General features: G+C 38.7%; 1 protein-coding gene across 3 annotated transcripts in view; it reads right to left on the reverse strand.

Moving 5' to 3' along the window:
• Nucleotides 1–12,646, reverse strand: part of LOC148852569 (binding protein) — a 52,146-nt gene that overhangs the window by 21,717 nt on the left and 17,783 nt on the right. For all 3 annotated transcript variants that reach the window (XM_088946327.1, XM_088946328.1, XM_088946329.1), the window contains exons 5-7: nucleotides 11,894–12,102; nucleotides 11,699–11,801; nucleotides 5,003–5,166 (exon numbers count right to left, since the gene is read on the reverse strand). In XM_088946327.1, coding sequence (XP_088802453.1) covers nucleotides 5,003–5,166; nucleotides 11,699–11,801; nucleotides 11,894–12,102 — 476 coding nt within the window. The remainder of the gene's footprint in view (nucleotides 1–5,002; nucleotides 5,167–11,698; nucleotides 11,802–11,893; nucleotides 12,103–12,646) is intronic.

Here is a 12,646-nt window from a genome sequence, read left to right on the forward strand (position 1 = left end):
TTTCTTTTTTGATTCTTCTATTCTCCCAAATTCTTCTTTGTTCCATTCCTTGATCCTTTCTTTCAACCTCTTTAGTTTCTTTAGACTTTAGTAAATCTCACCCTTTATTTCTCACATTGATTCCACTCTCCACCCACCGGGCACTAACCCTTTAGTTCAATGAATTTTGGGATTTCCAGCCACATATTTTCAAATCTAAAGGGTGTGGAGAGCCCTAGAGGAGTTGCTTGATTAAGGCATAAAGGACAATGATCAAAGGTTCCCTAGGTAGAGATTTTAAAATTAAATTTCCCCAAAGCTCCTCCTAATCTACTAATGAAAGGAATCTATCTAACTTGGAGCATACTTGGTTTTCCTAAAGTTTGACCAGGTAAAAGAGGCATAACTCTAGAGATTCTACTAGGGTATTGAACTTTCCCATGCTTGTGGTTATGGTCTGGTTCGGGTTATTTGTTTCATTTGTGAATCTTATAGCATTTAAGTCTCCCCCCAAACACCATGGTCCCTCCCATAGGCCCCTAATTGCAGATAGTTCCCTCCACAAGAGGCCCCTATCTCTGTATAAGTTAGGGCCATAAACATTTGTGAAAACCTATTCTCTTCCATCACCCACTTTCTTTGCTTTTATTGAAACCGAAAATAGCCCAATCAACTCCTCTTGACACCCCACCTCCTTATTTGTCCACACTGTAATAATTCTGAAACACCCCAAGAGGGGGCAGAACCAACTCAAACCTCTACTACTACAGATACTTCTTATCCATCTTCTATCCACCTCTGAGAACTTTGTTTCTTGCAGCATTAACATATATGGTCTCTTTTCTTACCACATTCTTGATAATTCTCCTTTTTCTTGAACTCCCTAAACCCTTTAGATTCCAACAAAGAATCATCATTGTAACTATTATAGAAGCCTCAAACTATCCGCACATGAGCTGAGTGCCAATTTAGTACCTAAGCTCAGTGTTTTAAAAGCACAAGGCGCAAAAAAGGCACATGGGCCAATTTGCGACTGAGGCACAAAGCAAGGCACACGCCTTTTTTAAGCAAGGTGCAAAAATTAAAAAAAAAAAAAGCTAAAAATCAAAAAATGCAAAAAAAAATCAAAAATCAAAAAATTATTAAACATAATATTAATAAAAATACACTTTAATTTTAAAATAAATGTTTTAAAAAACCTATTATCTAATATTAAAATACATAAATATAACATGTGAAGCATATTGAAATGAGAATTTAAAAATAAAATCAAATATATAAAACATTTTCAAGCATATAAAACCCACTCTTTTTTTCCTCAATTGCATTACTTCAAGTAGCTAATGTGATGTAAAATATATTACATTCCTGATTCTACGAACAGCCTTTGTACCACACCCCTCGAGGCAAGCCCAAACAAGTCCCCTATTTGGTAATGTTGTTCATTCATTCATCCTAATAAAATGTCTTCTTAAAAAGCAATTAAAACTATAAAATCATTATTTTTTGTGTGAGAGAACTAGGAAATTAAGACCTAATATGGACTTGTTTGGGCTTGCCTCGAAGGGTGTGGCACGGGGTCCGGAGGCTGAGCCCCCAACCTAGTCACTAGACATAAAAAAGTAAAAAAGTGTTGGTTTCAAAAGGCGCAAGCCTAGGCGAGGGCGCCTACCTTGAAATGCGAATCGTCTGTGCACCTATGCGCACCTTTCAAATCACTAACTGATCTACCCTCTTTTGACTCTCGTCCTTATCGTACGATACTACACTGGCAAGTTTTCCAACCTCCCTCATCCTTCTCTTTCTTTTTTTATTACCTTCCACTTCCTTCATATGGTATACTTTCAGTTTGGCAAGTTCTTTTGATCTCTTAAGTTTCTTCCCCTTCTTTGTTTGATCACTACCTTTTTTTTTATGAGTTGTTTGATCACTACTTTTTCCTCCTCTCTCTTTAATTTGGCCATCAATCTCCTCTTTCTCTACTAGTTCTATGGTAATCCCCTACACTTCTAACCTTTTCTCATTCTTATCCTCCAGTTCAACTTAAGTTTGCTAGGTGTCCAAATACCATGTCCATAATCTCCTCCTCCTCCTCCACTGTCACTTCAACTCTTCCACTCTTCTCAAACCCAATAGGGTCAAAGCTCGCTTAAGGTGTGGCACCAACAGAGGGATTAGCATCAGGCTAAGTAGAAACAAAACCAAAGGAGAAGACAGTGAAAGGAGGAACAAAAGAGGGAAGGGGGGGAAGAGACTCCCTAAACCGAAATAGTACAAACTTTCCCAATGTTAAGCTTTGAATGGTCAAATTCCTTTTCTTGATCAACCTATACAGCTAGCAAGTTTTGTTCCTCAAGCATTCCTCTGCTCCGTTCATTTTGATCCTCTTCACCCCATTTACGGACACCATGTTCTTGCATTTGACCTGTTCCTAGATTTTCCTCTCCCTGAGGTTCCTCCTGAGATCCCCCACAGTCAGCAGTAGTTTCTTCCACTCCCATTCCTTCAGCTCCAGAACTTCTGTACCCAATTGTTCTTCAAAAAGGAGCTTTGTACCAAGTTGCTCTATGTCCTCAATCTTGCAACTTTTTGTTGAGTCCACACTTCCAATATTTGACGGTTCGTTAACTACTTCATCTAAATCCCTAAGTTCCTCCCAGTCAGTTTCATCATCAAAGTCATGCTCTCGCTCCCTGTCATAAAGCGGATTGGGTTTATCAGGGGTGATTGAGTGTTCCACCAAGAAAATCTTCCAACATAAACTCTTCCTTGGAGATTCTAGGCCTTTTGCCACTAAAGAGAGAAAAGGGAGCCTGGCTCTACATGAATTCTTCGCAACCTGAGCCTGAACTTGATGAAAGCTTAGTTGTTTTGAATGGGACTATGATATACCATAATTTGTGTCCCTATTCTATTGCTCTTGAGGAAGCACCAGCTTCTTAAGTGAATCATGTGTCTCCAGTTCTGTTCTAATCCCTACGACAGGTTTAGGCATTGATTCAATCCGTATCTAATAGATGTTATCACTGGTTTGGTTTTGATCTTACTACTTCCACATAAGAGGCCCTGTGGCCCTTGGATTAAAATCAAAAAGAAAAAATTGAAATATTATCCTTTGAAGGAAGTGTTTCGGTTTCTAACACTTCCTCCAACTTTTTAGTTTCCAAAATTTTAGCTTCATCTCCACATTTCCTTCCATTCACCTAGCTTACTCCACGTGGCATCTAGTATGACACATCATCACCTTCTTCCTTCAACTAGGAGTTCCAAAGCAGCGCTTCAGCTTCCGATGCAATACAGATTGTTATCCAGGCATCATCAGAAAACACCTCCAACACTTAGGGGTGTTTCCTGGCTTCATTCCCACTAGTTTGATCTTTTTATCTTGCAATTCCTTCATACAGCAGCCTTCTAAGCTCCTCTGCCAATAGCAGCAACTCTAGAAAAATTGCTCCTACCAAAGGTTTAAAGGTAGTCCCAGAAGCTTGATAACCAGACTACCCTCCAAGCCTATTTCTTCATTACAGTTGAGCAACTAACTTTCTATTTACAGTTTTCCATATCAAGTTTCAAAAGCCATCAGTTCCAACTGAAAATTCCCCATATCTAAAATTGCCTTCCTTCCACGAAAAGGTACAAGGGTTGCCTTTTCTTTGGATTGAGTTTGTCACATTTTCCTTTGTCGTGACAATCTTCCTCCCTTCCCTTCTGTGTTTGTTCAGACTTCTTCTCCGGGGCTCTTAGCATTTCCAATTCCTCTAGGCTCTTCGTACTTCGATTGGAAATCTTCTGGCAGGCATCACATTTGTTTCTTCCCTTGGCCGAAAAATTCTGTTAATGTAATATACCAAGCTTTATTGTTTCTTCTGTTCTCGACCAAAAACCACTTTCCTCCTCTATCTATCTTATTCATCCACCCCTCTTTCTTCATTGAGAAAATCAGGCCATCTATGAATTCTTTGAGCCAATTCAGAACCACCAAGTCCAAGATGACCATTGCTTGTTTATCTTCTCGATTTTCAGATTTATTCCACCTTTAGATTTTGAATCCTCCAGTAGTAGTCTTTTCTTCACCTTGATTTCTTTCCTCTACCTTGTCGCTAGAATGAAGTTCTCCATGGCTACTCCTCCCCAGACCAGATGTGCTCCAGGACTTGTCAATACTTAGTTACTTACTACCTCTCGTTTCTTTGGGATGAATTTTATCTATTTCAAAGAAAATAAAACTTAATATATCTTGTGTTTTGTTCTTGTTTTTTATGGACAGGGTGCCATCTCATCACCCATTTTATCGTAACCTTCTTTTTATTCTAATCAAATTTATCTTCAATTATCCAAGAATAGAGGAGAAAAATTATGATTCCCACAAAAGGTAACATGCAGAACTTTACAATAACGAGAATGTTGAACTTCCACAACCAGTATAAGCCGCTAGAGCAAGTTGTGAATCTTCTAGTGTGACATCCTAACAGTTGGGGGCTGGGACAGTGGGAACATTGAGAAGAATGCAAAATCCAAAAATAATAATTGAATGAGTACGACCAAAGGGCAAAATGCTATGGCTCTAAAGAAAGGAAAAGGCAAGTCAACAAAGGATCCCATGGGCCTCTTTACTTCATAATAACTTATCAAAAACTAGAGTTCAGGCATACAGAGATAACATCTCATTAAGACAAATCCAACAATCAGCAAACTCTTTGGAATGATGGATTATCTTGGCCAGGTTTAGGGAGATTGGAACTGTACTCAGAATCATCTCTCCAAGGATAGTATTTATTGGTGTTACTTTTTTTTAATTGTTATTGTGCCAGCTTGTCTGTTTGTACTCAGCATGGTTGATAAGTCTCCTTATGGGTTATTTGTAAATCATAACTCCCATGCTATTAGAATCAAATAAAAGTTAAAGTTCAGAAGCACAGCAAGTCTAAAAATGGACTGTCTTTTCCAGAATGTTACCTTAGTCAAAAAACTACTACTAGGAAATTGTTGAAATGCTCAAAGAAAAAATGTATGGATATAGAACCTTATGACATCATCGGAGGAACTTATATTCTTTACGACAGCAACTAACAGATTATCACTGAAGTTGAAGTGGGGAACTGCATCTAGTAGAGCACAGATACAACGAACAGCAACATGTTGGAAAGATGGCTGCTTTTCTAAAGCTATCAGCTTCTGCAGGTATGCCTAATAAATATATAAAACAATAGTTAGAACAATCCCATTACAAGAATTAACATACAGATGAAGACTGATAAGCAAAGCAGTCAAAATCTTGTGATTTACAATAAGATTCACAGACTGAAATCTGAATTATGAACCCCAAAGGCTCAGATACAAATCTTACCACTTCCTTCTAAAAAAATATATTTATCTATTAATGCTTAAATCCTACAATTCAATTCAGAATCTTATGGTTGACCCAAATGATGCAATTCAAATCAACTTAACCAGGGCCCATGCCTGTACTGTACCAATACTTTTTTTCTGTTTTTTTTTTTTGATTCAAGGGATTTTATCTTTTAAACCTTTGCTAGATTAGAAATTGGTTTGGGTTATACAAATCAATCTAAAGATCCTTTTGACTTTATTTTCCACCAGTTTTGCATATTAAAGAACCATTATGTGTGGTTATCTGACCTTGAAATTGAATTTAATTACACCACCTATGATGCAATTCAAATCAACTTAACCAGGGCCCATGCCTGTACTGTACCAATATTTTTTTTCTGTTTTTTTTTTTTTTGATTCAAGGGATTTTATCTTTTAAACCTTTGCTAGATTAGAAATTGGTTTGGGTTATACAAATCAATCTAAAGATCCTTTTGACTTTATTTTCCACCAGTTTTGCATATTAAAGAACCATTATGTGTGGTTATCTGACCTTGAAATTGAATTTAATTACACCATCTATGGATTTTAGTGAAGACATGGTAAATATTATAATAGTGATTACCTGTACAATGGATGTGGATTTAAAATTGGGTTTTATCACCGTCCCTATTTTTTTAAGTTTTTTCTATGTACCAGCCTGAGGCATGCATGTTGCTCATGCTTTTTTTGATCAGTATGCATGTTAGTCATGTTATGAACCTAGATAAGACATGTACAAGAATCATAAGGAGAAAGAGGGGACAGGGGGGAAGAGAGGGAAAGAGAGAGAGAAGTATTCATGAAACAGTACCATATGGTTGGGATTTTATTCAATAAAAATAGTTGGGGTATTGTACTGGCCCAAACGACTAGTCTAGCCTCACCTTGAAAGGCTATAGTGAATTGTGATACACTTCACCTTTTCTCTAGTCTCACCTTGAAAGGCTATACTGAATTATGATGCCCCTTCCTTTTTCTGGCATTTTGTGAGATATGAGGTTTGTTCTAGTAAGAAATTTAAAAGGTGTGCCTAGGCACACAGGCAAGGCACATTTTAGGGTATGTGGCTTGCCTCGAGGGGCTTGGTACAAAGGCAGCTCGTAGAATCAAGAATGCATAATGTTTAACATCACATTAACTATTTGGAATACAGTGTTTTAAAAGGCATGGAAGGCATATGCCTCCTGGCGAAGCACTTCCAAAACGCCCTGAGGCATATGCTAGAGGCACTGACACCTTTGAGGCGTATGCCTCAGGTGCAAGAGGCATATGCCTCATGCGCTTTTTTCATGAGGTGTGCTAGAGGCGTACGCCTCATGTACATCTTATATAAAAAGACAAAAAAAAAAGAAAGGAAAGGAAAGGAAAAGAAAAGAAAAGAAAGGGAAGGGAAAGAAAAGAAAGGGAAGAAGAAAAGAGAAAAGGAAACAAAATGAAAGGAAAGGGAAGAGAAGAGAAGAAAAGAAAAGAAAAGATAAGGGGAAAGAAAGTGGTTTGCCCCCTGTCCCTTCAACTGGGGGGGGCCCCTTTCAACTAATGTTGTGCATCTTTATTCTTCTTAATATAAAAGATTTTTATTAAAAATAAAGAAAAATGAATCCCCCCTTCCTCCTCCTAACCCCCCACCCCTTAAGGAGACTTACGCCTCTTGCGTTCTGAACCACTCTCACGCCTCTAGGTAGTGGAACGTCTCACGTCACACCTCCACGTTTTAAAGCATTGTTGGAAACTTGAATAAGTTTTATATGTTATGCTTGATTTTATTTTTAAATTTTCATTTTAAATATGTTTTACATGTTATGTTTATGTATTTTAATTTGAGATAATAGGTTTTTCAAAAGCATTTATTTTAAATTTTAGGTTTATATTTTAATTAATAATGTGTTTAATATTTTGCTTTTTTGAATTTTTGGCATTCTTCTGAATTTTTCTTTTTTTTTTTTTTTGCATTTTTAAGCTTTGCTTCAAAAAGGCACACCCCTCACCTTGCACCTTGTGCCTTGGACGCAAAATGGCCCTTGCACTTTAAAAATGACCATGACTTGGACATGTGCATAGAAGACCATCAACAGCACCCATAAGAAGAAGTGGTTTGTTGCCAATTGAAGGGGCTAAAAGGGCTAGGCTTAGACCAGAAGGACATGGATGAAGTAGTAAGAAATGATTTAAGCACAACAATAGATATGGCATTAAACAGAATTGAATGGAGAAACAGAATTCATGTAGACAAACCCATATAGTTGTGACAAAGCTTGAATGATGATGATGGTATTACGAATCACAATTTCCTCATTTGTTTTTTTTTTCTAAACAAACAGAAATTTTCAGTTTCCTCATTTGTCTCTTTCACACCTCATGGCATGTATTGGAATTTTGGTTTTAGGATGAGTTTGAGGGACTTTGAAACTTCTTCAGCCTTAAGTTTTGTGGAAAACTATTCAAGGGGCCTTTCTCGAAACCATTAAACAATCATCATATTTGGATTATTAACACATTTAGTGATTTTAATTGTGCTTCATTTTACCAGACCCTATCTCTCATCCATTCTTTTTTACAGGCAATCCAATGAAAAAATAGAGTGGACCAGTACCACCAAAAATCAAGGCTTCCCTTGGGAGGTGCCTTCATGGAAAAATCAACACTTTTACCATTCTTCGAAAGAGGAAGACTCATATTTTTTCCCTTTGTTTTGCATGTGGAGAATTTATTTATGACTTACTAATCTCTTGCTCACACATATCTAATATCTTAGATTGGTTCTCTACTCTTTTTGGTTGTATCTGGATTCCCTCTTCCTCTTCAAGCCTTCTTTCCACAACTTACCAAGAAAGAGAGGGAGAATTATGTGGAGGTGCACAGCACAGAAATGGTTTGGACGATTTGGGAAGAAAGGACTCAAAGAATCTTTAAGGAAAAGACACACTGCAAGGAAGTCCTCATTGACAGCATCTCAGATTCTTGGTTAAACTTGCTCATTGAATAGAAACAATGAATATGTTCAGTATCTTGTCAGTGGATGCCATACTCAGAAACTGGAAGAATGTAGTTTGGGCTTCAACAATAAAAAGAATCACCCCATCACCTTGGGGACAAAAATAACTTCAACTTTGCTGGCTGTAGTGTTGGCAACCCTGGAACCTCAGGTGTATGAGTATGTAGAGATGCAAATAAGAGCAGTTCTAGCCTTGTATTCCAGACCAGTAGGACAAAGAGACTCCAAACAAGCTGAGCTGTTAGCAGTACTACACAATTTGAGAGTGGAAAAGCTACTAAGTTACAAGAACTCAGTGGTAGAAAGGGTCCCAAGGATAGTGATTGGCTGGTTCAGAGCAAAAAACAAGGGCTATGGAAATTTAAAGGGGCCACTAACAAACTGCAGTGTTTATTAGGGAACCGCATGTGACCTTCAATTAATTTAGATTAGCCAATGGCCTGGCTGATATACTGGCCAAACAAGGGGCAACCAGGGAACATTTTTACTAGGGTCAAATGTATGTTAATGATCAAAATGGGGTTAGCGGGCAAACCGCCAGCACAAACCAAAGATTCTTTTTTTTATGAATGAAGAAGTAGTTTTATTAAAGAGAGTAGAGAACAAAAGAGAGCACAATCAACCTTGGAGGAGGTACGAGATGCTACCTCCCCTTAAGGGTCAATACAGACCCAAGTCTTGACAAAAAACAAAACAGAACTATAGATTAGCCCAATACAAAGAAGCCCGGGAAACCCTTGTTTTGCCAGAGTCTGCCAAAGCATTTGATCTGCTAATCCACTGGAAGTTGACTGACATATTCCTTGTGATCCCATTTTACTTTTTCCAGGAGATCTCTGTAGCCCCAAACAGTACTGATCGGATTCAGCAGCCAACACATACCACCTTTGAGTCACCTGCACCCAAAGTTGGTTAGCAATTTGTAGGCCCTTGTACAGCTGCAAGTATTTCAGCCCTTGTTGAGTCTCCAACTCCCACTGGACCTGAGAATAAAGAGATAATGTTGTCGTCCTTGTCCCTCAAAACCCCTCCAGTGCCTGAGGGCCCTGGATTGCCTTGGCTGCTACCATCAAAGTTCAGCTTTACAACCCCTTCTGGAGAAGGTGTACACCTTACTTGTGCCCTAATCTGAACTTTCTATGATGACTGATCTTTTGAGCTTGCTGAATTCAGTTTTCTTGAGTGAAGGTGGCTCGGATTCTAAAGTATGGGGTCCTAACTCTGATGGGGAGTTCTCTTGTAAGTCCTTTTGTTCTCTGGTTGCCACCTCTTCTTTCCCAGTCAAGGAAATTTGGTGTTCTTCCATTCCCCCTAAAATCAGTCCCGCAACTGGTGTGTTCTTTGCAAGTTGAATGGTGAGACTGTGTTTCATCTTCTTATCTCTTGCCCTTTTATTAGCTTTCTTTGGGATTGGGTTACTTCTCTTTTTGGATGCAGTTGGTCTTCTCCTGATAGGTTGGAGGGTTTGTTTAGACCTACTAGAATTATTTGTACAAAAAAGAGGGGCAGGACCTTATGGAGATGCACTAGAGCAGCACTAATTTGGACAGTGTGGGAGGAAAGAAATGCAAGAATATTTAAAGAGAAGGAACGAAGCAAGGAAGCCTTGGTTGAAACTATAACATTGAGTAGCACACTGGGCAAAAAGTTTGAAGCTGTTTTCAGATTTCGAGATTGAAGATTTCTTCAGAGCTTGGAGTATCATTGCTGCATCCTCAACTACAAGACAGACCTATTGTTTAGCCCCCTTGCTTTGTAATTTTCTTAATCTTAATTAATACATTTCACGGTTAATCAAAAAAAAAAAAACTACAAGACAGACTTGTTGAGGTTTGGTCTCCCCCAATAAATGGTGGAAAGAAACTAAATTTTGATGGGAGCTGTTTGGGTAACCCAGGCCCCTCAGGTATTTGGGGGGGTGGGGTCATTATGGATGAAGAGGGGAACATAATTGCTTTATACTTTAGCCCTGTGGAGCAGGATGACGTGGCAAGATTGAAGAGGGGAACTGGGTATTAGTAGGCTGATGATTGAGAGAGACTCTAAAACAGTGGTCAAGTGGCTGGTAAAAGGGGAGGAAAGGGGAGGGGTGGCACGGCATTTGAGGAATGATTTCAGAAAATACAAATGGTTATCACCAAAGTTTTTGAACCGCCATTGACCCGGACGGTCAGACCGCTCGGACCAGAAACCGTTCAGGCAACCGGTACAGTTTTACCCCAAACCCAGTCTTTGGTCAAAAACCGTTGACCCGGATGTTTTGACCGTTGAACTGTTCGACCCGGAGAACGGTTTGCGGCTTACTAAGTTGGAGCAAGAATGAAAAGAGAAGATCTCTCAGATCTGAGATCTACTGGAGAGAGAGAGAGAGAGAGAGATCAGTTGAGGGATGTGTGAGATAGTGAGAGAGATCTGGGAGAGCAGGCTAGAGTCTAGATGACAGATCTGAGAGAGAGAGAGAGAGAGATCTGAGACTAAGAGAAATCTCAGATTTACTTTCATCGCCGCTGCTGTAGTTCGCCATCACCGTCGCCGTCACTATTGCTGCTGTAAGTCGCCGTCGTCGTCGCCACTGCAGCCTGCAAGTGACCTCCTCCTCCTCTTCCTTCTTCTTCTTCTTCTCTTCTAAACTCTCTCAGCCATCGGCAGCTTCTCACATCTCTATCATTCTCAAACAGTCAAACCTTTTTTCTCTTGTATTTATATGCATCTTACCCTAATATTCCAGTCTAATGGGTAAGATGACATATCACCAGTTACAATATTTAAACCATTCGAACCATTTGACCCGGATGGTCGAACCGCTGACCCGGAAACTGGTGGCCAGAACAGTTCCGTTTCCAGGCCGGTTTTTAAAACCTTGGTTGTCACAGGACACGTTAATCCGAGTGAAATGGGTGAGGAGGACTGCTAATAGCTTGGCAGATAGCTTAGCCAAGCAAGGGGTACATAGAACACATGTTTTGGGCTCAAATGTAGTACTGAACTGGGACAGCTTCTCTAGCTGGTTTACTTCACAACTTCTTTTTGTAATCATGCTTTTCTCGTAATTAATGAAATATTTTGTGTTGCTGATCAAAAAAAATAAAGAGGTTGATAAGCTATATACTGTGTCTAGTTAGAAGTTATGTGTTTGGTTCCAGTTCCGCCATACATGTATATAGAAAGGGAAAATACACAATATGTATCACTAGGTATGCTAATCATACATATATACCACAAAAGGATCAAGTAACCAAACAGCATTTACAGCCTTGTATGGTAGCAGACAGAACTTACATAGCATCTCTTAACCTTAAGAATAAATCTTCATTGAAATACCAGACATGCTAATAAATAAGAATGGAAACAAACCTTGTATGAGGACAGAAGTGTAGATTCATAGTACCGCGTTTTCCTTACAGCCTTAGAAACAGTCATCTCCTGCTCTTTTTCAGTGGGAAGTCTGATACGATAGCTGTTGGAATCAAAAAAAGTGAAAGGTCAGAAAATAAGTCAGGCACCAATAGCATGCAACAAGCATTATAAAGTGAAAGCAAATAATAATACCCAGGAATAATATCTTTGAAAACAGCCAACAGGGATAGCAGCCCAAGTTTGACAATATTATGATCTTCATCTTTAGAAATCTGCAACATCTCCTTTAAGAATTTAATATTTGACTCTGGATCAGCGAGTAGAGCCATTCCCAGCTCTGCAAGTTTACACTTTTTCATTGCAAATGCTTCTTCAGCTGAAATCTCTTCCTTCACCTTAGCCTATAGAAAGTAAAATGAAAGGATATACCAATCAAAAAACATGATGGACACACTGTAGTGTCTAACAAACATTTGGCTGGCAATAAAAAACAATGTATTAGAAAAACGAGGAATGTTCACTGTTAGTTATAGACTCCACAAGTAGGCAAGAAACATAGTTATACTTTAAAAGGAGGCAACCTGATTTACATAAAAAGAAAATAGGGATCCCTGGATTAGGATTGCAAATGATATACTGTTTTTTTTTTTTTGAACAGCAAAGAAATTCATTTATTAATTTAAATCTGAATTTAAGATACAATAATTCCTAAAACAAAGTTAGTTTACAACAGTGCCAAAAATAAGGGTGGTCTATTAGCTCCCTGCTTGGCTAACATATCCGCCAACCCATTAGTTTCCCTTTTAACCCATTTGAGAGTAGAGTTAAATCTCTTTGCAAGTTGGTCAATCTGTCTAAAAGTGATCTTAGCTTCCAAAGGTGCTGACTCAATTTGCATTGCCCATGTTATAATCAGAAGCGAGCCTTCAATTTCCAGCTCTCTTG

Source organism: Nelumbo lutea, chromosome 5 (genome assembly GCF_056320005.1).
Source record: "Nelumbo lutea isolate HS-2025 chromosome 5, American lotus-T2T, whole genome shotgun sequence".
NCBI lineage: Eukaryota > Viridiplantae > Streptophyta > Magnoliopsida > Proteales > Nelumbonaceae > Nelumbo > Nelumbo lutea.